Genomic DNA, 25,414 nt, shown 5'->3' on the forward strand with positions numbered 1-25,414 from the left:
AACTGAAGCAGTAGTCTTTCTGCCACAGAACTATCAATCAGTCTATTCTTTTAATTGCAGGTTTTTCTTTTTAGAATGTGGAGCTTTAAGCAAACAGAATCACAACATGTGTGGTAGAACTGCTGTTTTTCTCTCAAAGTTGTTGTGTTGTTTGGCTTTTTAAATAATGGAAGTTAGCCTGGATACTGTGGTGTGATTTTTCAGAATAATCAGAATTATATGGGAACACTTTATTTCTTTACCTTTCCTCTTAGTTTGTATCGCAAGTTTGGAAAGTCCACCTGAGATTAGATTTTTTCATCATGGTGTAAATAATTTTTATCTGCACCAGTGGTAGTCTTGGTCTTGGGGCCAGTTAACCCACAGGAAGGGAATCTGCAAAATAGCAGCTCCTGCGTTACTCTGCTTCCTTCCTCCCTCTTTACCGCTCATGCCAATTGCACAGTGAGAGAAAAAAGGTACATGGTAGCATCCACAATACCATTCCTGACTCATGGCTGCCATTTTGATCAGGGTAATTAATTGAAGACAGGTTTGCAACTGCTGCCTGACTTCCATTGCAGGTGTCTTGGTTGGAACAGTGAAGCCTCTCCAAATACCATCCATGTTGTCTGTGTATAACTCTACTAACAGGTGAAGAACACTTGCTAGAACTTTGCATTGTAGCTAATGCACTGATTAAATGAAGAAATTGGCAGTTTCTTTGAACCAAATAATAGCTCTGTCACTTCTTAAAATAATACTTCTTGTGAAAAGTGTTGTTCAGCTGTGGTAGTGTAGCTTAAATGCTGGCTTATGAGGAACACCTGAGAAAATATTTTTATGTTAACTGTATAAACTGCAATCCTTAAAGACAAAGTAAGATACTGGTTTATTAACACTACTTTTTTGTTGTTTCTTTTAGAATAAAGGTTCACTTCAGTTTGAAGACAAATGGGATTTCATGCGCCCGATCGTTCTGAAACTTCTTCGTCAGGAGTCTGTCACGAAACAGCAATGGTTCGATCTGTTTTCGTAAGTAATTGTTTTGTATCTTGCATCCTTCTGCATGATAGGAACACAGTTACTGAACTACTCCTGAGACAGAAGTTATGTGAGACACAGATTGTTTGGAAACAGGGAACAAAAATACTAGTTTAAGTTTTATTAAGGGGTAAGTGTGCCAACATCACTCTAAGTGTGCAAAAGTTGAGCTTTGCTGAGATTCAGGTCTTCGCAAATAGGGTGGAGAAAGAACAACAGAGCTTTTGACTTCAGCTGACCATAATAAACAAGTTTTGTACCTGCCTACAAACTTCTTGTTTGAATTAGAGAGAAAAGGTTTACTGCTGTGTCAGTAAATTAATTTAAAGGCAGTTTGCTGAATGTTACATTATTCTAATTTGAATGGCTTTCTTCTAAAATAACTGAAGTAACAGGATGGTGCTGTTAAACTTGATTAACAGATTAATTTGAATACTTTTTTACCCTAAGAATGAAATATAAGAGTTTTCAGACAATGTTGGTATTAATGTACTTTCTATAAACCCTGCCAGTTTCTTCCTTCCAAAAAGCAAAAAGCTGCTTTTCCAGAAGCTTAGGTGATAAATTTTTTGATTTTTGGAAACATGATATGGAAGAGAGTTACAAAAGAAGCATCAGAAGTATATCTAAAATAGTCTTTGTCTCAATGGAGTTATTTGCCCTCTAATGTAGTTGTAATTCAAATCTGCAGACTATTCTTTTGCTTTTTAAAATCTGTCACAATAGTAGGTTTTTTTCAAATGCAGTCTTGTTGCATTCTGTCTTTATTGCTCTTTTTGATGGGGACAACGTAGTGACTCTTTTTTTTCAGCCAGTTTAATGCACCTCTCACACTTTTCTGCCAGCCAAGAGGAAAGGTAATCTAACATGTGGTGGGTTTTAATATCTTACAGTATCTCTGCTGTAGGAGTTGCCAGACATGGTATAGTTAAGGTAAAAATTCAGTTCTGAGTCATTCCTTTAATTTTTAATAACTAGTTCAATAATTCTGCATTGGAATGAAAACTTAATATTTATTGTTTTTTTTCTTGTAGCTGAGCTATTGAATAGAGCTTAAGTAACTTCATGGCTAAATTAAAGCTATTGAGGAAAAGGATCCCGCTTCCCTAGATTAAATTTTTGGGCAGTGTTCTTTGTTAAGCTTCTTAATAAAAATGCAAAATCTGTAGGTGTCTTCTACATGCCCTGTGAGTATAATTATCTGGTACTGCTTTTTTTTCACTGCTGTCAGGAAACAATGACATTCTAAATACAGTAACACCTTTTCTGCCTGTGAATGTTGTGTAAGTCTCACCAGTTGGGTTAGACCTTTGCAAACCTTGGGCTAGCACCTTTAATCTCTGTCAAAGCAAATTGAGAGTTTTGTCTTTTCAGTTAAACTTAAAAAGGTGCTTCTTGTATTGAAATAAGTGTATTGATTTAATAGGAACAAAGTAGTAGCTTCAGACTATGGGGGTGCTTTTCTGCAGAGATGTGGCCTTTTTACTGAAAGGTTGAAGAAGAACCAGAGGATGGTAATGAGTCGGAAAAAGACTTGCTAAACCATGTTACATATGATATATTGTTAGGAGTGTAACTTGCTTTATTTAGTCTTCAGTATGGAAAGAATAGGAGTTAATATACGCTTGCTGGGCTGTAAGGTTGGAAAAATTTCATTTGAATGATGATTAAAACTCGGAATTTTGCTTTGCAATGCTGTTTAGTAACTTTTCTCCAGTAGTGTTTCACTTGAAAATGCTGCCACTGTCATGAAATGTTTTGAGTGATCTTATTTAACTAATTGAATCATCTTTTAAATCACCTGATCCCTCAGTGTTCAAATTTCTCACAAAGATGGTCTATTGCCTTTGTAGGATGTTGTAGTGCTTGGATTGTGAAACTGTCAGGGAAGGCTGCATGTTAATGATAGCATTTTAGAATAGCATGGGCTGAGTAGTAATGCTGTTACTGGCAAGTGATGTCTGTCTTTGTCAAAGAAAAGCTTTAAAAATTGTTCTTAATTCAATCAGGATTATTGAATAGGTACTGAAAAAAGAAATGCCTTACACATCTTCTTGACCATAGCCTTCTCCTATATAGGTTGCAGTTACTTGCTTCCAGGACTTTTCTCAAAGCTTCAGTCTCTTCCCCAGACATGCTTTCTCCCATGTGTCACTGGGATCTAGCTGTGTGTTGTTCAACAACACATATAAATTTCTTAGACATGCTGAAATTATGACTGTTAAAGCCTCATAGATTATGACATTAAATTTTGTGTAGCTGTTACTAAAAGGTGGATCAATTGTTTTCTAGAGATGTTCATGCAGTGTGCTTGTGGGATGATAAAGGTCCAGCAAAAATCCATCAAGCTCTGAAGGAAGACATCCTTGATTTTATTAAACAGGCACAAGCAGTAAGTTATTAATGTTTCATAACTTCTATTCACATTGTTAGAAAAATAGCCAAATAATTCTGACTTTTGTTGGATCTAAATGCATTGCTTTTTGTTTGAAATTTTGTGATGTTCTGGAGATTGTAATTACCCTGCAAATTTCTATTGACAAAAAGAAGAGCCTTGAGCATTTGCCTGGCTCATTGTTTTCTCACAGTGCTTGAAGCTGGGATGGGCAGTGATTTTTATGGTATATTTTAAAAAAACAAAAGACAGCATTATTTTTGTTTATCCTACAGTACTTATGGAATTTTCTTCTACTTGAAAACTTCTAAAGGCAAAATTTTCCATAAGAAGTTACTGTCTGAAAAAAAAAAATATAGCTTCAGTGTTATTTTGACATGTGCATGGATGGCTGTAAAAGAAGCCATATGTACAGTGTACTACAAATATCTGTGCTATCGACTCAGCAAGCTCAGCTGTCCAGTTTTATGGGCTTCCCTCCAAATGAGTGGCACTGTCAATAGACTCAAAGGAAGTTCTTGGGTTTGTAACACATACTACAGAAGACATCTTTTGCTATGAGGGATTTAAAAGAGGGAGTTGTTAAATGAAAAAAGAAATCAAAAGCATCCTGTGATAGTGGTTAGTGGTTTAGAAAGATTCTGTTCACTTTTTTTTTATCCTTTAAGTGAAGTGATTTATACCACTAAGGCTTTCCTTCAAGGAAAATACTTTTTTATAGAGGCCTTTTAATAACCAGGCACATAAATGTTGTTTTTTAAGTTCCACAGCTTACCTGCTTACACGCAAAAATGCTATGCTGAGCTGAGGCCTTTTGATGTGGTTTGTGTTGGCTGTTATTTGATAGACAGGTTTTATTTTTGGCATTATGATAGCCAGTGTACAATGTAGCTAAGTTTTCAGGATTTAATAAAATATAGATGTTAATTATCTGTCTGGGTCTAATGAAAGGTTAGTAGATGCCATTGAATCAAAACATGTCAGTGTATATAATATAACACAGTCCCTACAGGTTTATGTTTATTTAATTTTTTTTAATATGCTGTACCAGCACATGCCTTTAGACCAAAGATTTTAATTTTTTACTTGCACATGACTTAAAAAGAGAAAAAGAGGTTAATTTAGAAAATTTGAACTTACTGAGTACTTTTTTACTGCTGTTTTTCTTTGCCCTCCGGAAATGACCCATATGACATGGGTTAATAACTGCTTCAAGAAACCAAATGGCACTTCTATATGTAGACTTCCTTAGTCTGATATATGTGTTTATTTGAGTTTTATATGGGGAGTTATTTTCAGCATAAACAGCACCCATATTTTGTGCATAAATTGATTAATAAATTCCCTCCTCTGCTTGCCCCGCCTGCAGAGAGTGCTGAGTCACCAGGATGATACAGCTCTACTCAAAGCCTACATCGTGGAGTGGCGCAAGTTCTTCACCCAGTGCGACATTTTGCCCAAGCCCTTCTGTCAGTTAGAGATCACCCTGATGGGCAAGCAGGGCAGCAACAAGAAGTCCAATGTGGAAGACAGCATTGTTCGAAAGGTGAGTGAGCTGTACTGCCAGAGAGCTTTGTCGCACCAATCCTAATGTGATGCAGCAGCATTAGTAGCAATCACCAAAAATAACAAATCACACAATGGAGTATAAAGGGGCACATTGGGTGATGAGGATTTTGATAAGAGCCTCCATTACTAATCTTAAAACTTGGCAGTGCTTAGATGAGATGTGGAGTTTTTTATAAACTACAGATGCATTACTTGAATGCTGAACTTTCTTGTTGGATAAATGCAATATAAATCCATCAGTCTTTTTCTTCGTGTAACTTTGGTGTTAGTTAAGTTTTTAGTTTTGTTTAAGACCATGCCTGCCAAATAGTGAATTATATTTGAGTGTTTGCCTCAAAAGCACCCCTGAAATAGCAACTCCTGACACGTTGTATTGCTGGAAGGTTACTTGACTGATTATGAAGAACTGTAGAAGTAATAGAGAATTATGGAGTGAATACGTGAATTTAAGATTGATCCCCTTAGCTGTCCAGTTACTTGAAGTAAATTTGGAACGTGAGCTGAATATGACTTGTATAACAAGTTCAGAGCAAGATCAAGTTCTGGCATAGCTGAACTACTGTGTAGGACCTGAAAATTACATGATAAATTGCTCAATTTCTGTTTCTGATGTCTTGTACTTTTTTGCACAAACTTAGGTCTGCGTGTACGTTTCTGATAGGTTTGGTTTTTTTTCTCCCTGATATGCAGCTCATGCTAGATACGTGGAATGAATCCATATTTTCAAATATAAAAAACAGACTTCAGGACAGTGCAATGAAGCTAGTTCATGCTGAAAGACTAGGAGAAGCTTTTGATTCCCAGCTCGTTATTGGAGTTCGAGAATCGTATGGTATGTCTTGCACACACTGATCTGTTGCTTCCTCACTTTATTAAATGAATTTTCTTCATACAAAGTTGGCAGTTGTGGTGGTAGGGTTGGAATTATCTCAGCATTTTGTATTGATTTTTTTTTTTTTGTTGTGCTTGTTGATACATGATACCAGTTAAGTTTTGTTTATAATCTTTAGCTTCTAAGTGATTTACCTGTGGATCAGTTACTGCAAAATCAATGTTTTCTAAGAGAAGAGTACCTTCTGACCTTTAGGGGTTGCACATGTAACTGTACAACTGTACAACAGCAATATGTCTGTACTCCTTTGCATACTGTTTCTGATTCTTTATACAGTTTGAAGAAGAAATGCTAAACAGGCAACATTTAAGAGTTTGAGTCTCTCTTTATTGCAGAACAGATCTGTATATCTGAAACTTCTGTGATATTTCACCATTGCCTGCTACTTTTGAAAGCTTTCTAGCCTGTTGAACTAAACTTGTGGCTAATATTCTTTAAGACAGCTTTTTATATAAGTCAAATTCTAACTTTTTTTAAAGCGTATTCCCTTTAATGACTATTCATTTCTCTGTAACACTTGGGAGGAAAGTGGAAACTCTCTTTCAAATAGTGCAAAGCACTGCAATAAGCTTACTGTCTCCATTCATGTAAAACAGGGAAAAAAGTCTAAAATGGAGACATTGTGATTTCAGGAACAGTGTATAAGAGAAGCTTTTTGCTCAGTCAGGTGGAGAACTTTTCACTTTATTAGTCACTATTCTGAGCTTTTTTATTCCTTCCTTACAATTTTGCAGTTGTATGTGTATTTATGGTTACCAAGTTTGAATGTCCAAAGTGCTGGAGCTAAGTATGAAACTTTTTTCCAGTTTGCCATAGTTGATCTGAATGTTTCTGGGAGCAAAGATTTGTCAGATTTGGTTATCTTTGTGATTAGAGGCCATTTATCAGCTCTTTCAAATTGTTCAGTGCAACCTTTTAATACAAGTCTCACTCTTTCATTGAAATATGCTTATTATTAGCCACATAAATTTCCAAGACTTGAGAGTAAGTTTGGACTTTCTCTTTGCAGTTAACCTTTGTTCTAATCCTGAAGATAAACTTCAGATATATCGGGATAACTTTGAAAAGGCATATTTGGATTCAACAGAGAGATTTTATAGAACACAAGCTCCTTCTTATTTACAACAAAACGGTGTACAGAATTATATGAAATATGTAAGTAAAAATTCTGTTGTAACTTTGCATTGAATGTGTTAGTACTTAAAATGATTGCTGTTCTACTTTTGCACAGGCAGATGCTAAACTAAAAGAAGAAGAGAAAAGAGCACTACGATATTTAGAAACAAGACGTGAATGTAACTCTGTAGAAGCAGTGAGTATAATGTGTAGAAAAATCGTGTATTTCCTAGTTATATAGTCTTATATTGTAGTTTTTAGTTTTGTGTTACAGTATTATTTGATATAGCACAAAGTTGGAACTGTTTATTTTATGTTCGCTAATCATAAATTATTTGTTGCAAAAACATGTATTATGTTCCAGTCTGGTAATCTACAATTTCTGCAGATGTTTAAATGGTACATGTAGATCAAAAGTTAAAACTGAAAGGCAGATTTTTATTCAGATTGGTTTTCGTTCTTTCATTTTGAGTTAGGTATGGTGGATTTTTTTCCTGTGGTTAACAGTGGATGAGAATCCTGTTTGAAAATGAACTGTCAAATCTGTTTGGCAAACGATTTCTCAGTGCTCATTTAGAACACCTGAAAGAGTTATGGTTCATTGCAATCAAAAGGAGCAATAGAAATTTCATTAAAGCTGTAATGTATTTCCTCTTAGGCTGAAATATGGCCATTTAATATAAAAGATGGGTTTTTTTTTTTCCTTCCCCTTCTTCCCTCTTCAGCAATTTTTTTTTACACAGTTCAGATTCTAGAGGAAGAATGCAATGAGTATGTTATAATTGTCTGTGTTGAAATTAGTTCAGGAAACAGGTTATTTTAAATAAATACCTTTTAACTCTGATAATTTTTTTGAAGTGGATCAAAATGTGCTTTACACCTTTTGTTAAGCTGTGAGTCATTCATTTTGCACAGGTATAAATTGTAGCACATATAAAGAGGCTGACAAAGGAGAGATGGTCCTGACATGTACAGGCAGTTTCTGTTCTAGATCTAATGCCTTGTTCAAGCCATCCAGCCTGGTCCAAATAGGGTATGCTGGAATGAGAACTATTCTTAGCTCTTGAATGTATACTTGGAAATGAAGTAGGGTAGTTACTGTTCCAAAAGTGGGCTCCCTTGAGAGAAAAGAGTCAACAGAAATACTAAGCTCCCTAATGGTTTGGAGGAGACTTTGCCACATTTACTAACCTAAACATTTTGGAGAAATATTGTTCTTGTATAGATTCTATTCAAACAGCACATACTTTTATGAATCAGTGAACGAGTTAAATATTTTACAGAGCTAATTGTTGAGAACAGGTTAGATTTTGTGTCATGGCAAACTTGAGAGATATCAGACTTCGGTTCAGGTGGCTGCTTGAGCTAATCCTGTGTTTAATGTATTTCAGCTCATGGAGTGCTGCGTCAATGCCCTGGTGACATCGTTTAAAGAGACTATTTTAGCTGAATGCCAAGGCATGATCAAACGAAATGAAACAGAAAGTAAGTGGAGCTTCAAGAGCAGTGCAGGGTGAACCCTGCATGAACTGCATAAAAATAGATTTGTGTGTAGATATATCAAATTACTGTTTTTAATAGATGGTGGTAGTGTTTCATGTAAAAATATTATTGCACATGAACAATCCCACAAAAAAATACCATCAGTGATTCATATTTTTTTCTATCACTTTTGAAATCAATGTACACAATACTTTAATTTGAATGAGTGGATAGCTCTAATCTTGCTTGAAAGTAAGTATTTTGTTCTCCGTTTTCCTTATTTTTTTCCTACACTTACTTGCATTATATTGACCAACTCTGGTAAATGCTCCATATGTCTTTACTTTGACTTTGAGTACTCCCAATACAAACATTTTCTCTTTGTTTCACCCCACTACTTCTTTATACCTGGGAAAAAATTGAAACATCTCTTTATAAAAGATTTTTTTTTCTGAAAGGCAGGGAGAAAAATTTTTTATTCTGATTATTGATGCAGGACCTGTAGGTCAAATAAACAAATTCTTTGCAAGCTGTTTATGGGGTTTTATAGCCAGTATATCAGTGTGAGTATTGAAAGTTAGCTCTGCATGTCTTTTGAAAGTTTTCAGAAAATTTTTTTAACTCTGCTGCCAGAAGATGAGAAGTTAGTATGATAAAACAAACTAGATATGTCATTTAAATGTTGTAATTCAGTTAGAAAAAATGAAAAAAGAAACCAAACTGAAATCGCAGATTAAATTTTCTTTTGAGGTCTTGGTATCCTGCATCCAGGGAATATTTACTCATGTCTTCAGAGGTTTTAATTTCTATTGAAATGAGAAAACTGTTTTATGACTTAGAATATTATAGAAAATACTCCCTTCTAAAGCCAGCATTTAAGAAAATATTTGACCTCAAAACTATGTTACACCGATCTGTTCATCTAGCAGCATGATTTCTGGCAATAGCCCAGAGCTAAATGTAGAAAGCAGTGAAACTTCTTATGAGTATATGTTACAGCCTTTGGGAGAATGCAGGAGGCTTATGTAAATACAGAGCTTTGGAAGGGTTCATCTGCCAAAGGACCTTTCTTTAGAAACCTGTTGAACTATTCACAGAGCCCTCTCTTGTGGCTGTTCTGTCGTTGGTAGTGCTTGGTTGCAGGGCACTTCCCCTCAGTCTGTAAGAACTGCTTCAAATGCTTCAAGGAAGGGTGCAGGTGCAGATGACTGAAACGTAATTAAAGACTGGAGCTATGCATAGTAATGTATACGTCTGATAGTGTCCTCTGCTCTGCTTTGCTTACTCATCTGACTTGCTGATATTATCTGCCCCAAAGAATTCAGTGATGTTTTCTTTATTAAACAGCACTGACAAAAAAGGGCTGTTTTGGTGGGGATTTTTGGCTATGAGCTGTACAAATACTCTTATTATGTTAAGTAATATTTACATGCTGTGCAAAGACAGGAAGGAATAATATTTTTCAACTAAGATCTATCAAAAATGTCATAGCTTGCAAACAGTTCAGAACTGACTTTCTGTGTTTTTATTTGCTTATAGTATTGGGGAAGGGAGGCCTAAGGTTTATTCCTGAAGTGCAGCAGAAATAAAAAGTATGCTTGGCTTTCACGAATACAGAATGAAAGCAGACTTTAAGTGCCCAACAACTACAGCATTAATTTCTTTACTCTTCAGTGTCATAATATATTCTGAGAGAAGTTCCAGTAAAATCTGCCTTTTGGTTTTGTTACTTTGAAATCTGTCTTTGAAGAATTTATGGGTTTTTGGAGTCTGCAGTCCTAGGGATGCACCTAGAATCTTCCTTTGCTGCTGATTCTTAAGAGAAACCACTGATTTTTTATTTTTTTTTTTGAGTATTTATGGTATCACTACTGTACAGAAACAGATGCAGAGCCCTTTAACATATATTTTTGTTTCTCTTTTTCTGCCCTCTTTTCTTCCCTCTTACTCTTTTTAAAAGCCTAGATTAAAAGATCCAGTAAAAGTTGAGCTTTTTGGACTTTTGGTATGTGAAACAGTGCTGCCATTTGTTATAGGAGATCTAAATTGCACTGAGAATGTCTCCAACTACATTTTTTTTCTTGTTTCTGGAATTAAGCCCATTATGAGTTGTCTGTAGTACCATTGCAAGTTCTTATTCAATGTTGTTTGTAGTTTCCATTCTCTAATTTGCTTTGTTGTGTTCTAAAAGGATTTATTTTCTTTGTGCTTTTCTATTTGCTTCTGCAGCAGCTGTTGTGGTACAGATGATGGTAGCATATTTCATGCTCAGTGGTGATGGGATCTTGATGTTTGTTGCTGACAAAAGTAATGCAGAAGAGAAAGCAAATGCAGGGCCTCTGACTTTTCCACTTTCACAGTAGACGTGACATTGAGGAACTAAGTGAATCTATAAATTTTGTTTTCTGACAAAAAAAAATGTGTCCATTTGTTCTACTTTGTGAAGCGAAGTCCTTTGCCAAGCTGAGTTCGAATCTCTGTGGTCTCTTTACAATAATATGACCTTAATTCCAGTGTTCTTTGTGGACAACTTTGTCAAGATGATTACTGATGTTTCAATATCCTATTTTTTTTTAAAGCAGTACTGAAATACCTTCATAAAAAAGTAGACAAATAAAGCATCACATTTTGAAGTTTTTGTACTGGTAACTTTGCGAAAAACTAAATAAACTCTTTAGGAAGAAGAGTTCAGTGTTTGCATTAGTCAGTTTTGATTACTTCGAATTTTGCAAGCTTTTATAAAACAAAGCATTGTAATTGGTGTTAAAACATACACAAAGACAGGTGTGTTTGGCTTTAGTTTAAAATATAAAGATGTCTTGAATCCATACAGTTTCCTGCATGAACTCCTGTAGGCTTTCAACTGAGAGACATTCTTGCCAGGGATTTGAAGGCAATTTGTTCCAATCTGGGCTTAATCCAAATTGGCATTGGTTTTAGGGTGGGGGGGTGTCTTATTCAAGCTTGTGATACTATTTGCATTAGCATAATATATAAGATACTATATGCATAAGCAAGTAGTACATTGCAATAAATATAGCTTTTTTTTGCCTTCAAAAGAATCTTCTTGTGGGACCAGAATCAGAACAGTACTCAAAACATCTTTATTTTTAAGTGATGAATTGGATTATCCGTTCTTCACGTATTTAATGTTCCACCTGAGACATGCCTAGAAGAAATACAGTATATTTGGGTTTTATAGATGTCTTTGACTGGTGGCTTCATCGGTATTTGTATCTTTCAGAGTTGCATTTAATGTTTTCACTGATGGATAAAGTTCCAAATGGCATAGAGCCTATGCTAAAGGATTTGGAAGAACATATTGTTAGTGCTGGACTTGCAGACATGGTAGCAGCTGCTGAAACTATTACTACTGTAAGTGTATTCGGTTTTAGTAAAATGACAACAGGAAAACAACTTTCCAGAAGTTAAATAGTCTATTTTTGGGACAAATGCATGAATGGAAATAATTTTTAAGATTTTGTGTTTAGAGATCAAATTTTGATCCGCTGAATGTTTTAAATGTCTTTAGGATAACTTTTTATTCTTTGTTTTCAGCTGTGGCTTTAAAAACTGAATCTAATTTGCAGTAAAGGTTGTAAATTAAGTGCATGGGATGTTTATACAATACAATTGTGATAGAATCTTAGTTTAAAAAGCCTAATCGGTTTTCCCAGAATTATAACTTCCTGATAAAATTTGAAATTTGGTTTCAATCTAAGAGTGGTTGTTGAGTGTGAAAATTGTAAGGTTTTCTCCTCACTGTACTTTTTCAGCTTTTTATCATCTTTTTTCATCTGGGTCTAAGAGGCCTAAGTGTCTGCAGCAGTTAGGATGTGGCATTTGTCTCTTATTGATCCTTGAAAATGTCCTTTAAATAAAATGTTACTGTATAGTATTTGAAAGTTACAGGTTTTAAAATTCTTTTTCTTGTATAATGGAAATACTATCCTGAAAGTCTGTGTTTAAGCCTACATGCTCTAGAGCTCTTTGATCCAGGTACTAAAGATAAAATGTAAATTTACAGTATGCAGTTTTTTTAGGGTACAGCATTTTTACAAATTAGGGAATTATGTGTATGCTCACACCAAATTCTGTGGAACCTTGGTTTTTTATTTGATTTTTGCCTCTTTAGGATTCTGAGAAGTATGTAGAGCAATTGCTCACGCTATTTAATCGGTTTAGCAAGTTGGTTAAAGAAGCTTTTCAAGATGATCCAAGATTTCTTACTGCCAGAGATAAGGTATGTGTTTCTGCTGGTCTTTTGGTCACTGTAAGTCTTGTTGCAGTTTGTGTTATGATGTCTCCAAAACCCTTGTGTGTATTCACTGTTAAATTTAGAAGCTGCTACTACTCTATTAAATATGCAGACTAAAATATTGATGAAACTTACTACCAACTTAGGTGCTTTCAATTTCTGTTATAGTGCTGCATAAAGTTGCATATATTCAGCTTTGTAATGGTGTAGAGAACATCAGAAGATGACCTTTGTATTGAGAACTGTAATTTCTGATTCAGCAATTGGAATTTACTTTGCTTTTGTGTGACTTCAGATGGGAGCAAGCTTTTGTGGGACTTCAGATGGGAGCAAGCTGCTCCATGTAATCCCTTGCCAAGCTGTTGTTTAAAGAAAACTAGTATGTTAGTGAAAGAGAGGAAGACATCAGTTTATTGGGAAATTGAGTCATAGAATTTGAACTCTCAAACTGAAAATAGAATCTGGAAGCTTTGGGCTAATAAAAAAAATTGAATTAATTCCATGTTACAGTAATGTAAAAAGAGATAAAACCTTTGCAATTCATATAAGACAGAAATGGAGTGAAGCACCAATAATCTGATTCTTTTTCAGGCGTACAAAGCAGTTGTGAATGATGCTACAATATTTAAACTTGAATTGCCATTGAAGCAAAAGGGGTAAGCCATGTAAACTTTATGTGAATCAAGGTTTTTAAAATGTCTCTTCAAAAAATAATGCTGTGTTTAAAAAGGCTTTGTGTTATTTGCATTATGGAATTTCAGATTGCTTATTGACCTCTGGTAAGACTCTCTTCGTGTGGAAGCAGATCAGTGAATAGCAGCCTGGTTCAACTTAAATTTATTTGTAGTATTTGGGGATCTGTTCGTTTATACCGTGAGTCAGTTAGCTGAAGTTCATAATGGTTTCCTGGATTATTAATTCCAAAAACCTCAGCTGTATAACTGCTACAACTTCAGCAAAGGTCCTGGGGAAAAATGAGGCAGTAATCTTCATGGGAATAACTGTGGCTGATTAAGGTGTAACCATCCACAAGCTGTTTTCCACCTCCTCTTGTGCCAGTTGTGAGTGTGACCTGTCCAGCTGTTGCATTTTTGTTTCAGTGCAGGATTAACCAGGTTAGTTTAAACAACTTCCAGTAGATTAGGCAGACCTGCGTGACTCAAGAAGAAGGACCATGCTTACAGTGCCCGCTCTGCTAACTCAGCCAAGAGAAGGTAGCAGTCAGTTAATTGATTGTTAACATTTACCGTGTGATGTGCCACTTGAGTAGGAACTTGTATTTATTTAGGTGCTTGGGATTGCTTATATATAGTTTGTCCTCTGATTTACTATGGAAACAAAGCTTTTGTAGCTGGCTGCCAGCTTTCCTTTCCAATTGTTTCTAGTTAGGGGTGGATGGTTATAAATATCTGTCCAGCATCTTGGTTCATATTCTGGGTTTGGTTTCGGATAATGGCAAGCCAGAATAGGCATTAGTCTTTCTCCTTGTATTTATTGGAGGAATGCTGTCACAAAAGACTAGATCCCTGCTTTCTGTACTTCGCATAAATGTAGGTAAGGTAGAGGAGTTTCTTAGGTATCTTCTAATAGTTTCCTTTCCTCTGGGAGCATCCCAATTGATACCACATTCAAACTCTTTCACTCCTAAAGTGAACCCAGCCTAGTGGTTTCTTAGAAGCCCCTGTAATTGTGATGGTCTTCTGTTCAGCATTCTTCTTCCCAGGCACTTTGAAGTTGCCTAGATATGCAGCCTGGTTTGAGCAAAATGAAACTTCATCTTGCTTAGTCTTCCGTAGTAGCCAAAAGACTTGTGATCTGCTTGTACTTCAAATGGTCTTTAGGAGGGCAGAAGACATTAGCCTGCAAGCTGCTTCATGAATTTTAAAAAAGGACAAGTTTTCTGAAGAGTGTTAGCACTGTCTATACTAACTGATGAGAGGCTGAAATAATGAGCAAGAAAAGTGGATTCTTGAGCTTGCTGTGGGCCCGTGAGTAGCAGTCAGGTTGGTGCTATCTGACTCTAGGAATAGGGATTGGTCCTTGCCATTTGGTTTTATTCACCAGTCTAGACACAGGTTCAGAGCATGACCTGTGCTTGACGAATTTTGAAGAACCACAATCTGTCTACTGTAGCATCTTGTTCAACTTTAGTCTGCTTTTAATCTCCTAGCTGTTAGTCCATCCTTTATAACTGTGATAAAATAATTTTATCCTATTACGATGTGTTAGATGGGTTGAGTTTTGCAGTCTGTGAAGTGTGGTGCAGGAGGCTGTTCTTGAGAACTCATTACAGCATACTGAGGAGATAAGTGAAGCATTTCACTGTAGCATTTGTTAATTCTTCACTGGAATATTTCTTTCTATACAATATTTTGTTGTTTCATCTGTATACTTCATTGTCACAGTTCTAAAATAGTAATTAGTTAAAATAAGCTGTAGAAGCTTTCTGAAAGTGTTTGGCAGTATTTATTCTTTCAAGAAGAAAGGGTGTTATCCCTAATTTTTCATTAGTTTAACGAGGGTATAAATTCACCACCAGAATCCTTGCCAAGGGGATCAGGAGAGAGCAGTCTGTCTTGTTAACAATGTGACTATTCCAGAATAGCAGGATGCTGTATGGTTTGAAGAAATACTGTTCTTCTTTTATCTAGTGTTGGATTGAAAACACAGCCTGAATCCAAATGCCCTGAGCTTCTTGCTAATTACTGTGACATGTTGCTAAGAAAAACACCACTAAGCAAAAAACTAACCTCTGAAGAAATTGAAGCAAAGCTTAAAGAAGTGGTACGTTTTTGCTTTTTATTTCACAGTTATTCTGAGGAAGGAATTTATTTGCTTTAATTTATTTCCTTATGTGGGTTGAGGCCTTGATCTTCAAAAGCAGTTATGCGGGGTGTGATAGTAGAGAAAAGAGTTTATTATGTTATGAAGTGTGTGTGTGTGTGTGCGTTTAAATATTGTAAATCATTCAGTGTTTCATGTCTTCTGTGTTGGATCACAAAATTGGTATATTAAATTAACGCCTATATGAGACTGTAACATATTACAATAACTAATATTTGTCTAGAGAATAATACAGGGGGTTTTCACATACCAGTGTTAATGTCTTCTTTGATTTAAGATAATTTCTTGATGTTTGAAAAATTGAGAAATTGAAGGTGTGATATTATGCAACATTCATCACTGATGCCTATGATAGTGTTAACACAATTGCTCTTAAGGCAATGTCAAGTAGCCTTTCTCTGGTCATAGTCTGCAGTACCATTAGATCAGCATTCAGACTCTCCTGGCTGACAGTGCAAATAAATATATTAAACTCTGTTTTTGACAGCTTTTGGTACTTAAATATGTACAGAATAAAGATGTTTTCATGCGATATCACAAAGCTCACTTAACAAGACGTCTGATATTAGATATATCAGCTGATAGTGAAATTGAGGAGAATATGGTGGAATGGCTCAGAGTAAGTAGCATCACGTCTTCCTTTGATTGTGCCTCATGCTTGTGATTAATTAATATTCCGCTCTTGAACTTAAATAACTTTCTCACTTAGGTGAGTTTTATCTTTAATAGCAGGCTCCTCAGAGCATCTTAGTGCTTCCCTTCTATCACACTACTTTGTTAAAGTAAAACTGTTTGGCTCTTCTCTGGTAGTGCCAGGGACAGATTTTAAAATATTTCACATACAATTATCTAAATCAATTTCCTTCTTATAAGGAAAATTCAGTGTACTACTTGGATCTCAAATTATGTAAATAATTTGAGATCCATTCTAATTTTGATTTTTTGTATAGATTAGAATATTATTTGCATGCCTGAAACATTCCTTCAAATTTCAGAACTCATGGATTCTTTAATGCATGCATATGTTCTTCAGCACTTGAATTTGTTTAAAAGAATCACCATATGTCCTTAAGGGATAACTACTTATGATCCATGCAAAAACCCCTTTCTGTTGCATTACAAATTAACTGTTACTGTAAAGCAATGACACCAGTGTACTTCTTTGTGCTCTTAATTTATTTGAGCTTATTATTTTAAAAATAAAGCTTCTTGTTCATAATTCTCTACATCGTATTTGTTTATGTAGGAAGTGGGAATGCCAGCAGACTATGTGAACAAGCTGGCTAGAATGTTCCAGGATATCAAAGTCTCTGAAGACTTGAACCAGGCCTTCAAAGAAATGCACAAAAATAATAAGCTTGCTTTACCAGGTATTGTTTTCAAATTATTTGTTACTTTTTATTTCTCTTGGTGAAAAATAGCTCTGTTAAATCTTAGGTTAAAAATTATGTCATCTGCAGGTTGAACACAGTCTCCATGGCATTGTTGCCCCTAGATTGGAATTGTCTGTAGACTCTGCTTTCTCCTGCAGTTGATATGAGAGCTGTTATCACTCTGAGTTGTTTTGGGTTTTTCTTGTGAGCAGTCTTGTAGATACAGATTCCCATCTCTTCTAGACAAATTGCAAGGAGGGGTTTGAATTGGTATCAGCCAGGTGAATGCCTGCACTACCTTCTTTTATGCCCTCATCATTCTTCTAGTGCTTCATGCTGTGCTCCTCCTTTATCTGCCAGCAGGAGAGCTGGATGCATGCTATGGAGAGCTTAAATCACATTCTGAGATTGTTTCACTGATGAGAGAGGCTGAGGAGCATTAAGTATTGGACCTGCCATGCTGAAAACTCTTGAGTAGTGCTTGTAAGCATCAGCTGTAAAGCTGCACCAGTGTTTAAGGAGCTCTGCAGCAGCAAGAGAAAAAAACAGGTTTTGATCAGTACTTCTGGCAGAAAGCCAGTGGTGGATAGAGTGCCTTAATGTTTAAGTAGGTAGACACCCTGCAACTTTCTGAAAATTCAATCTTTCATAATTGTGTTGAGAGTAGGAAAAAAACCCAAAACATTTTGGTTTATCTATCTGTTATACCTGGAGATTCATATCATCCAATATCCTCTTACAGCTGACTCTGTGAATATTAAAATTTTAAATGCTGGCGCCTGGTCCCGAAGTTCTGAAAAAGTGTTTGTCTCACTGCCCACGGAATTAGAAGATCTCATCCCAGAGGTCGAAGAATTTTATAAAAAGAATCACAGTGGTAGAAAACTCCACTGGCACCACCTCATGTCCAATGGAATTGTAAGTGTGTAGTTTTCATTGTATCAGTCTTAATGACTGCACTCTCTGTGTATTTATAACAGTAAAAAAGCTTGTGATTCAGACAGGCTTATAAGTAAAATTTTCATCCTCTTCACAGATAACATTTAAGAACGAGGTTGGCCAGTATGACTTGGAGGTTACAACATTTCAGCTGGCTGTGCTGTTTGCATGGAACCAAAGACCTAGAGAGAAGATCAGCTTTGAAAATCTTAAACTGGCAACTGAACTCCCTGATGCAGAACTTAGGAGGACTTTATGGGTATATCCCTTTCTCTTGAAACAGATTGCTTCTTGATTTTTGTACTCTGAAATACTGGATTAGTATTTTTAAAGCACTGTCTGATAACACTTTGAAACTGAAATGTGAACGCCTTTCTTGGTAATTAATCAGTTGTAGTGCTGGCTCCTTGCACTGCTGCTGAACACACACAGCCTTTACATTGACACGTTCTCGCTACCCAATGTTACTTCACAAGCTTTTGGAAACTGCAAGAATTTTTTTATCATATGCTGTCTAAAGCAGAGAGTTACAATTGTGTATCGTCAAGTAGGTCTGGTCTAACTCTAGGAAATTAGTGACACCTGGTTGCTTAAAAATAACTTCAATGTTTGCTTTAGCAGACTACTAATTATTTATCTCACGAATAAAGAGAGAAATTGTGTAAGTCAGACTTAACACCACTTCTGTAGCTGTGAGTTTGTGTGTTTTACTACTTTGTATAATTTTGCTAACCCATTTCAGAAGGAGATTTGGTAAACTGTATCCCCTCTCTGATTTTACTAGTTCCAAACAAGGCTATGTGGTTCTCTCTACAGTCAGTACTGCAGTGAATTATGGTTGGTTATAGAAAGTAGTTGTTTCCATTTGGAAAGTCTGGTGTTTTATTTTCATTCTTTCTCCCCCTCCCCTTTTCTCTGTAGTCTCTTGTAGCATTTCCAAAGCTGAAACGTCAGGTTTTATTATATGAACCTCAAGTCAATTCACCCAAAGACTTTACAGAAGGAACCCTCTTCTCGGTGAACCAGGAGTTCAGTTTAATGTAAGATGATGTTTGAAAAGTAAAATAACAATGTACTGTTCTATAACTAAAGGAATTCACTTTAACTTAACCTTTGTTCTTGAAAGTTTTCAAAATTAACTTAGACACATGCTTTGCTGCCCTGCACTCACTTATTTTGGCAATAGTCATGCTTCAAGTAGGTGATTGGACTAGATGACCTCCAGCAGCCCTTTCAAACAAATGTTTTTATGATTCTAATTTTTGTGAAATTAAATTTCTTACACACTTAGGGACGAGGTGCAAAATTGGAGACTTTGCTATGTTCCAGTTAGCAGTAAGTCCATAAAGTTTCAGGGAAGACAGCCTGTAATCAGAGCAGTAGTGCTGTATTGATTATTACACACGCACAAAAATTCAGAAAAAGAGTGAATAAGTTAACAAAAAGGAAGTGAAGCTGCTTAATGCTGTGCTGTCAAGAGCCAGGATTTTTGGTGTGGCTCTCACCAGAGAGGAGTGTCTTTCTTTCTGTGAGAATTGCAGTTCTCACTGGTGCTATGAAATCCTTCGAGCACAAGATAATACAAAGAGAGAATGTCTAAGTGATACATACCACGTTCAGCATGGTTTACTTGCTTCTGCTTGACTCTACTCTCAATGTCTATGATGAGAACTGGCTCCTTGCCAGGAACCTCAGATTCTGTGCCTCATTCTCAGCAGCAGTTGGACATGTGGATCTGTGGAGAAAGAGATAAGTGATGAATTTGCTTTCGTAGGGCTCAGTTTGTTGCCCAGGGCCATAATGTTTATTCTTTTCATCAGGATTCTGAGCTTTGGAAATTGATGAAGGTCATGACAGAAGACACAGGCTGTAGAGAAAACGTTTGTGGGTGACCACTGAAGAATGCCTTCGGCTTTCTTTGTTGCAATTAGCTGGGTTTTGTGCCAGATAATTCTTTGATGGAATATTAACTAGCCATATTTCCTGAACTTTGTTGTAAAACCTTCCTCCAGAGAACCCTACATTTATATAATTAAATTGAAATATGTTTTTCTGAAATATTCTTGTTTCAGCTGCTGGCTTTACTTGCAATGCTTGCTAGCATTATTTAGGTTTCATTGTGCAGAGACATTGGCATTGAGTTTTGATCTGTCAGACAGCTCTCTCACTGCTGCAGTGCTAATAGCCTATAAGTATCTGATCTGTCATGGTACTTGTTGCTGCTGTTATTTAAGTTTAACAGGAATTCTCTAATTGAAAGTTTTGGGGGTTGCTTTTTTTTTTTTCTCACTTTCGTGCAATACAACTTTTTTCAGAAAAAACGCTAAAGTTCAGAAAAGGGGCAAGATAAATTTGATTGGTCGATTACAACTTACTACAGAGAGGATGCGGGAAGAGGAGAATGAAGGAATAGTCCAGCTAAGAATATTGCGAACCCAGGCAAGTAACCTGCCAGGGGAATACAAAATTCCCCTATTTCTTTTGTTGCATTATCGTTACTGTAATCTGTTGTATTTTCATTACGTGCTGCCCACTGTTGCATGTTGATGTATGAAATGGGTGCCTTTGAATCCCATTGGAAGTCACTTCTGCTGCATGACTCTAGATCATGGTGAATACCTGCTTTTGCATGTGTATTTGTGCACTTGTAGTTATCAGCCTCCTGTTTTGAAGTACCAGGTCATCATCTCCAAAGGGGACAAAGCAGATTATTACGCAAGTGGTGAAAGCACATGGTGTGGGGTAGGTGACAGCAGCAGATTGGTAAAATTGACTGACACTGGCCACCATCATGAATAAACAGAATTGTTGATATCTCTTTGGTCTGTATGAAGAGAATAATCTTGGAGGTGGAATCGTGCTGTAGTAACAGTGCTATGACTTCTCCTTAGGAGAAGTTGAAAAGTGCATCTTAGCTGTACAAACTGCAGCTTCCTGCTCTGTGGTTCATAGTCAGCTACTCATGCCAGATCTTTTAAACAGTTTTAAAAAAGCCTGATTTTTTTCAGGCATTGGGGATCATTACATACAATGGAGTCTCATTTTGCTGTCAAGTTTCAGGTCTGTTCTATCAGTCAGGTTGGATTGCAGGCCATGCACATAGTGAGTTGTACCACCTGATGTAACATATGATGTAACCGTTCTGGAAGCAGCAGGGTTAATGCCTAGTTGTACTTACAAAATGAGTGAAATGTTAACAAGGTTTATCACAAGTCACCTAGGAAACTGCAACTTCTGCTCAGGGAGTGTGTGAGCATTTGGTTTTAGTGAGTAATTCACACTCTAGATATAGGATTGAGCTGCTCCTTTGATTGGAATTGTCTTACATCTCTTGCATCTTGCCAGTGCTTCATTCTTTTCCTTTATCAGCTTCTTTGTAAAAGCAGTTCTATATAGGCGTAAAAAATGCAGCATATTTCTGATTTTTAAGGAAAAATACAGATTTCCTTGCTGTCTTGCCTTACCAGGAGCCTCCTATTAATGCTGTGTTCATTTTGTTGCTTCACCGAGGCATTTAAAAATAATTATTTTTCCTTCTCGTCCCCCACTAGGAGGCTATCATCCAAATAATGAAGATGCGGAAGAAAATTACTAATGCCCAGCTTCAGACTGAACTGGTAGAAATATTGAAAAACATGTTCTTGCCACAGAAGAAAATGATAAAAGAGCAAATCGAATGGCTTATAGAGCACAAATATATCAGAAGAGATGAGTCGGATATCAACACCTTTATATACATGGCATAATTGGAGGACTCTGTGGGATGCTGAGAACATAAATGGAAGGGTGCTTGGACAGACAGCTGCAACAGTTTGTGCTGCAGAAGGACTTGTTTTGACTTTCGTTACGTATTAAAATCCCTGCCTTACCTTACAGAGGACTATATTTTGCCAATCTCATTCAGCTAGCATGATGGCATTCCCTTCATGTTGCACACTTTTAACAGCATGCTGTTTTGTGGGAAACTTGCATTCATGAAGAGTCCATTGTGAACTTTTTAAAGTAGATTTGATTTACACCCACCAGGAAGAATACAGGTTTGGGTTTTTAGATGACCAGTACTTGCACAAGGAAAAAATATTCAAATATTCATGCACTGAGGAACTGCTATTAGTTTTGTTTTGGGTTTGTTTTTTGTTTTGTTTGGTTTTGGTTTTTGGGTTGTTGGTTTGTTTTTTTTTTAATGCAATTAGGACTAGAAGTAGCACTTTCACTTTTGTGTTTTGGATCAACAGAGTAATGTACTATCCATCTCTGATCCTTTTCATGTAATAACATTTGAGCGACACAAACACGTGCGTCACAACTGATACATATTTGTTACAGTTAAAACCTGTTTGCTAGAGCAGTGCTTCAATCTAGTAACTGGATTTTAATAATTGACACATTAAGTGACACAACAGTAATTCAAAGTCATCGGTGATATTTTTCCCTAAGCAAGAGATCATTGTTTTTAAATTGTTTCCTGTAAACAAGTGGATATGTTGTTACCTTAATTTGGATGGGTGATTTGCTACAATCCTTTTTGACAAGGTAAAAGTTTCTTGAATGATACTTCACTCTAAAAGCAGTTTTCATGGGTGGGTCTGCTATAGGAACAGAAATATTAAGTGTATTTCCTTGTACATTTAATATTTATATTCCAAATATTTCAGTATGACTACATATATCAGGATGCATTAAAGAGTAATTTATGCACAACTCCCGCAGAAAGAGAATAACACTTGAAGATCCCTGTACTATTTCCTCGGTGGTAACTTATATACATGCAAGGTTAATCCAATTGGACTAGTCAACATCTTTATATGAAAAACAAACCCTCTGCTTTCCATTTGGTAACTGGTAGGGTAGGAAGTACTCTTCTAATGAAAATGATAAAACGCTAAGGAAAAATACCTTGTTCAGTGTATGTAGAGAGAGTGCCAAACACACATCAGGAATCTCAACTTCTTAATGTTACCTCTTCCATTCTCAATCATCTGAAGTAATCATTTGGCACTGCCCTGCTCTCTGCTGTTCTGAAATGTCCCAGCATGTACTGAAGTGATACCCAGAGTCATAGGAGCAGAGTGCCTGTCTTAGGACAAAGGTAAGTTGCGCTTTATTCAGTTCTGTATGAATATTTCTTCTATAAATTACAAGTGTGTGAAGTTATTTTTTAATTAACCAGTTGAACTACAACATCTGAAGGCCTCATCTTCTTTGAGGATGAAATGGGGAAGAGGATAAAATTAACTTTAGTCAAAAAAGAAAGCCTTCCAGTAAGTAAGAGGAGGAGTTGTACTTTCACATGGTTAGAGTAAAGTATGCAGGAGGAGTGGTTTAAAAGCAAACTCTCCAAGAATGGCTGTTTGCACCCTTAAGCAGGCTGTATGCTCTGTTACTAATGTAAATGCCAGTGTGACTGCCTGAGAACAGTGTGGATTTCGACATCTGTTTGAGTAAGAAGTTTTTTGTAGTGAGGGTTTCATGACCAAGAGATGGAGAAATCAAGGCCTGGCCAATTACAATTGATTGAAATCCTACAGCTTGTGTTACATGCTTTTATTGATACTCAAAAGTAGATGCTGTTTAAAAATATTGCATCTTTTATGTTGGCCCTGTGGTGTTGCAATTCAGAATCAAAAGGAAGTGGTGCTCTGTGTAGTTAACCAATGAAACTATTTGAACATTAGAAAACAAAATTCTAATAAAACACTTTGTGCTGCAAGACTTTCAGTCTTTGTAACTTTAAAGTAATAAATGTTTACTTGGGATAACTGGGGAGAATATGACAGTCTGAGCACACTCTTCAACATGAAAAATTCCAACCCTTAACCAGAGAAGAAAGGTGTGAAATGGTCACATGGAAAGAGCTGCCAAGGGGATAATGCTAATTTTGAAGCCATTGGTTTAGGTTTGAGAGAGAATTTTAAGAGACTGCATCACAGATACAACTCTTTAGGAAGGTGGAATGTATGCAGAAAGGAAAAGCTTGCTAAAAGCTAAGGAGCTACACATTCCCTCAACTAATAAATACAATACAACCTGATTGTTACCTATACATTTCTCAAAACCTGGGATGGAAATACATTTGGTAATGTGCCTATGACATGGTCATTTTTTCTTTAAATATATACCAGAAATGGATGTCGGATTTTTTATGAAATCTAAGACAGACACCAGCAAATTTGTTAAAGATGCAGAATCACGTTTAGCATTCTTCATCAGGTCACTTCACCAGTATGCACTTAAAACTAGTATCACCTGGGGCACAGGGAGATACCTGGGGTAAGCTGTTCTTTTGGGGAGGGTAGAGTTCAGATCTAAATGAAAACTATTCTTCACTTGCAATATGGCAACAACGCACTTTTAAGGCTGCAATTTTTAGCTATGAATATATATGTCCAAAGACCTAGCTTGAGGAGGTGCTACATCTGAAAAACATGTTGCCACACACACTGCCACGGTGAATAGCTAAGGAACGAAATCTGGTGTAGAAGGGGCGGGGGGGAAATCACTCTTAATGGGTTTAATTAAGAAATACTGTTAAATCTTTCTCTATCCCAACAACTTGATGATGATCTCAGTTTCAATTCTGAAGTCTTCCATTTTCCTCTTTCCACAGTTGGTGTCCCTAGCTTCTGCTTTTACTCATTTATTTTTCGTTATGACTGTAATGCAGTTACATTTCCAAATGACAATGTGACTTTCTCATTTTCATATTTTTAAAATTAATATAAATGTTCTGAATGTTCACATCTTGCATTTATCTGCATTGGGATGCCATTGTCCTGTAAAGTGCAAATTTTAAAAATACAATTGGCAAAAAGATTTGATAGTTTTACAGAAAGATTTGCTATCTCAAACTGTTTTCTATTTTCATCTAAATGACTGGGATGCTATCTTTGTAATTCTTTAAGGTCATATTTGTGAAATAAACAATACATGAAAGCTTTCCTGTCATATACACTATATATGTGTAGTCTGGAGTGTTGAGCAAACTCGGGTTCCTGAGTTGTAATAACTATCTCCGTATGGTATTTACAATTTTGAATGTGTGCCACTACCAAGATAATAATGCTGTACAATTTTGAATGGTGGTAGTTTCTGTATGGCAGTCCAGCTGAACTATTTTGATGTACTGCTTAATTTTTGAATTTTATTTTTTAAGTTGTATAATTTATTTTCTTGCAAAATAAAAATGTAATTTAAAAGACTATTCATTTAGCAAGGTATTTTGGTGTCTCAACCTACAAAATTTTTAAGTTGAATTCAGGTGCTGCTCCTAAAATTGCCACTGGATGAAATTGGCCTGACTTCAAGTCCCAACAGCTGTTATGATCAGAATAATTAAAAAACAAAAGTGGAGACTTCAAATTCTTTTCTTGTTAAAAATTTTTACGTATGTAAGATTATATGTAGAGCTATTTAGTCTTTGAATTCTATTTAAAGATGAGCTGTAGTCTTTCAGTCAGTGTATCAAAGCCTGGGAAAAGTGGCTGGGAGTTGCCTAACTTAGTTTATGGAATTTTTAAAAAGGT

The 25,414-nt window shown here is 36.1% G+C and overlaps 1 protein-coding gene across 1 annotated transcript in view; it reads left to right on the forward strand.

The window, feature by feature from the left end:
• Nucleotides 1-25,092, forward strand: part of CUL5 (cullin 5) — a 31,778-nt gene extending 6,686 nt beyond the window's left edge. Inside the window, exons 2-19 of the mRNA XM_050972277.1 lie at nt 905-1,014; nt 3,316-3,415; nt 4,788-4,964; nt 5,678-5,819; nt 6,889-7,034; nt 7,111-7,191; nt 8,387-8,480; nt 11,722-11,852; nt 12,613-12,720; nt 13,327-13,391; nt 15,387-15,519; nt 16,067-16,198; nt 16,826-16,949; nt 17,695-17,870; nt 17,989-18,150; nt 18,813-18,931; nt 20,207-20,330; nt 21,443-25,092. Coding sequence (XP_050828234.1) covers nt 905-1,014; nt 3,316-3,415; nt 4,788-4,964; nt 5,678-5,819; nt 6,889-7,034; nt 7,111-7,191; nt 8,387-8,480; nt 11,722-11,852; nt 12,613-12,720; nt 13,327-13,391; nt 15,387-15,519; nt 16,067-16,198; nt 16,826-16,949; nt 17,695-17,870; nt 17,989-18,150; nt 18,813-18,931; nt 20,207-20,330; nt 21,443-21,637 — 2,319 coding nt within the window. The 3' untranslated portion in view covers nt 21,638-25,092. The remainder of the gene's footprint in view (nt 1-904; nt 1,015-3,315; nt 3,416-4,787; nt 4,965-5,677; nt 5,820-6,888; nt 7,035-7,110; nt 7,192-8,386; nt 8,481-11,721; nt 11,853-12,612; nt 12,721-13,326; nt 13,392-15,386; nt 15,520-16,066; nt 16,199-16,825; nt 16,950-17,694; nt 17,871-17,988; nt 18,151-18,812; nt 18,932-20,206; nt 20,331-21,442) is intronic.
• Nucleotides 25,093-25,414: the final 322 nt, after the last annotated feature.

This window comes from Serinus canaria, chromosome 1 (genome assembly GCF_022539315.1).
Source record: "Serinus canaria isolate serCan28SL12 chromosome 1, serCan2020, whole genome shotgun sequence".
In the NCBI taxonomy this organism is placed as follows: Eukaryota; Metazoa; Chordata; class Aves; order Passeriformes; family Fringillidae; genus Serinus; species Serinus canaria.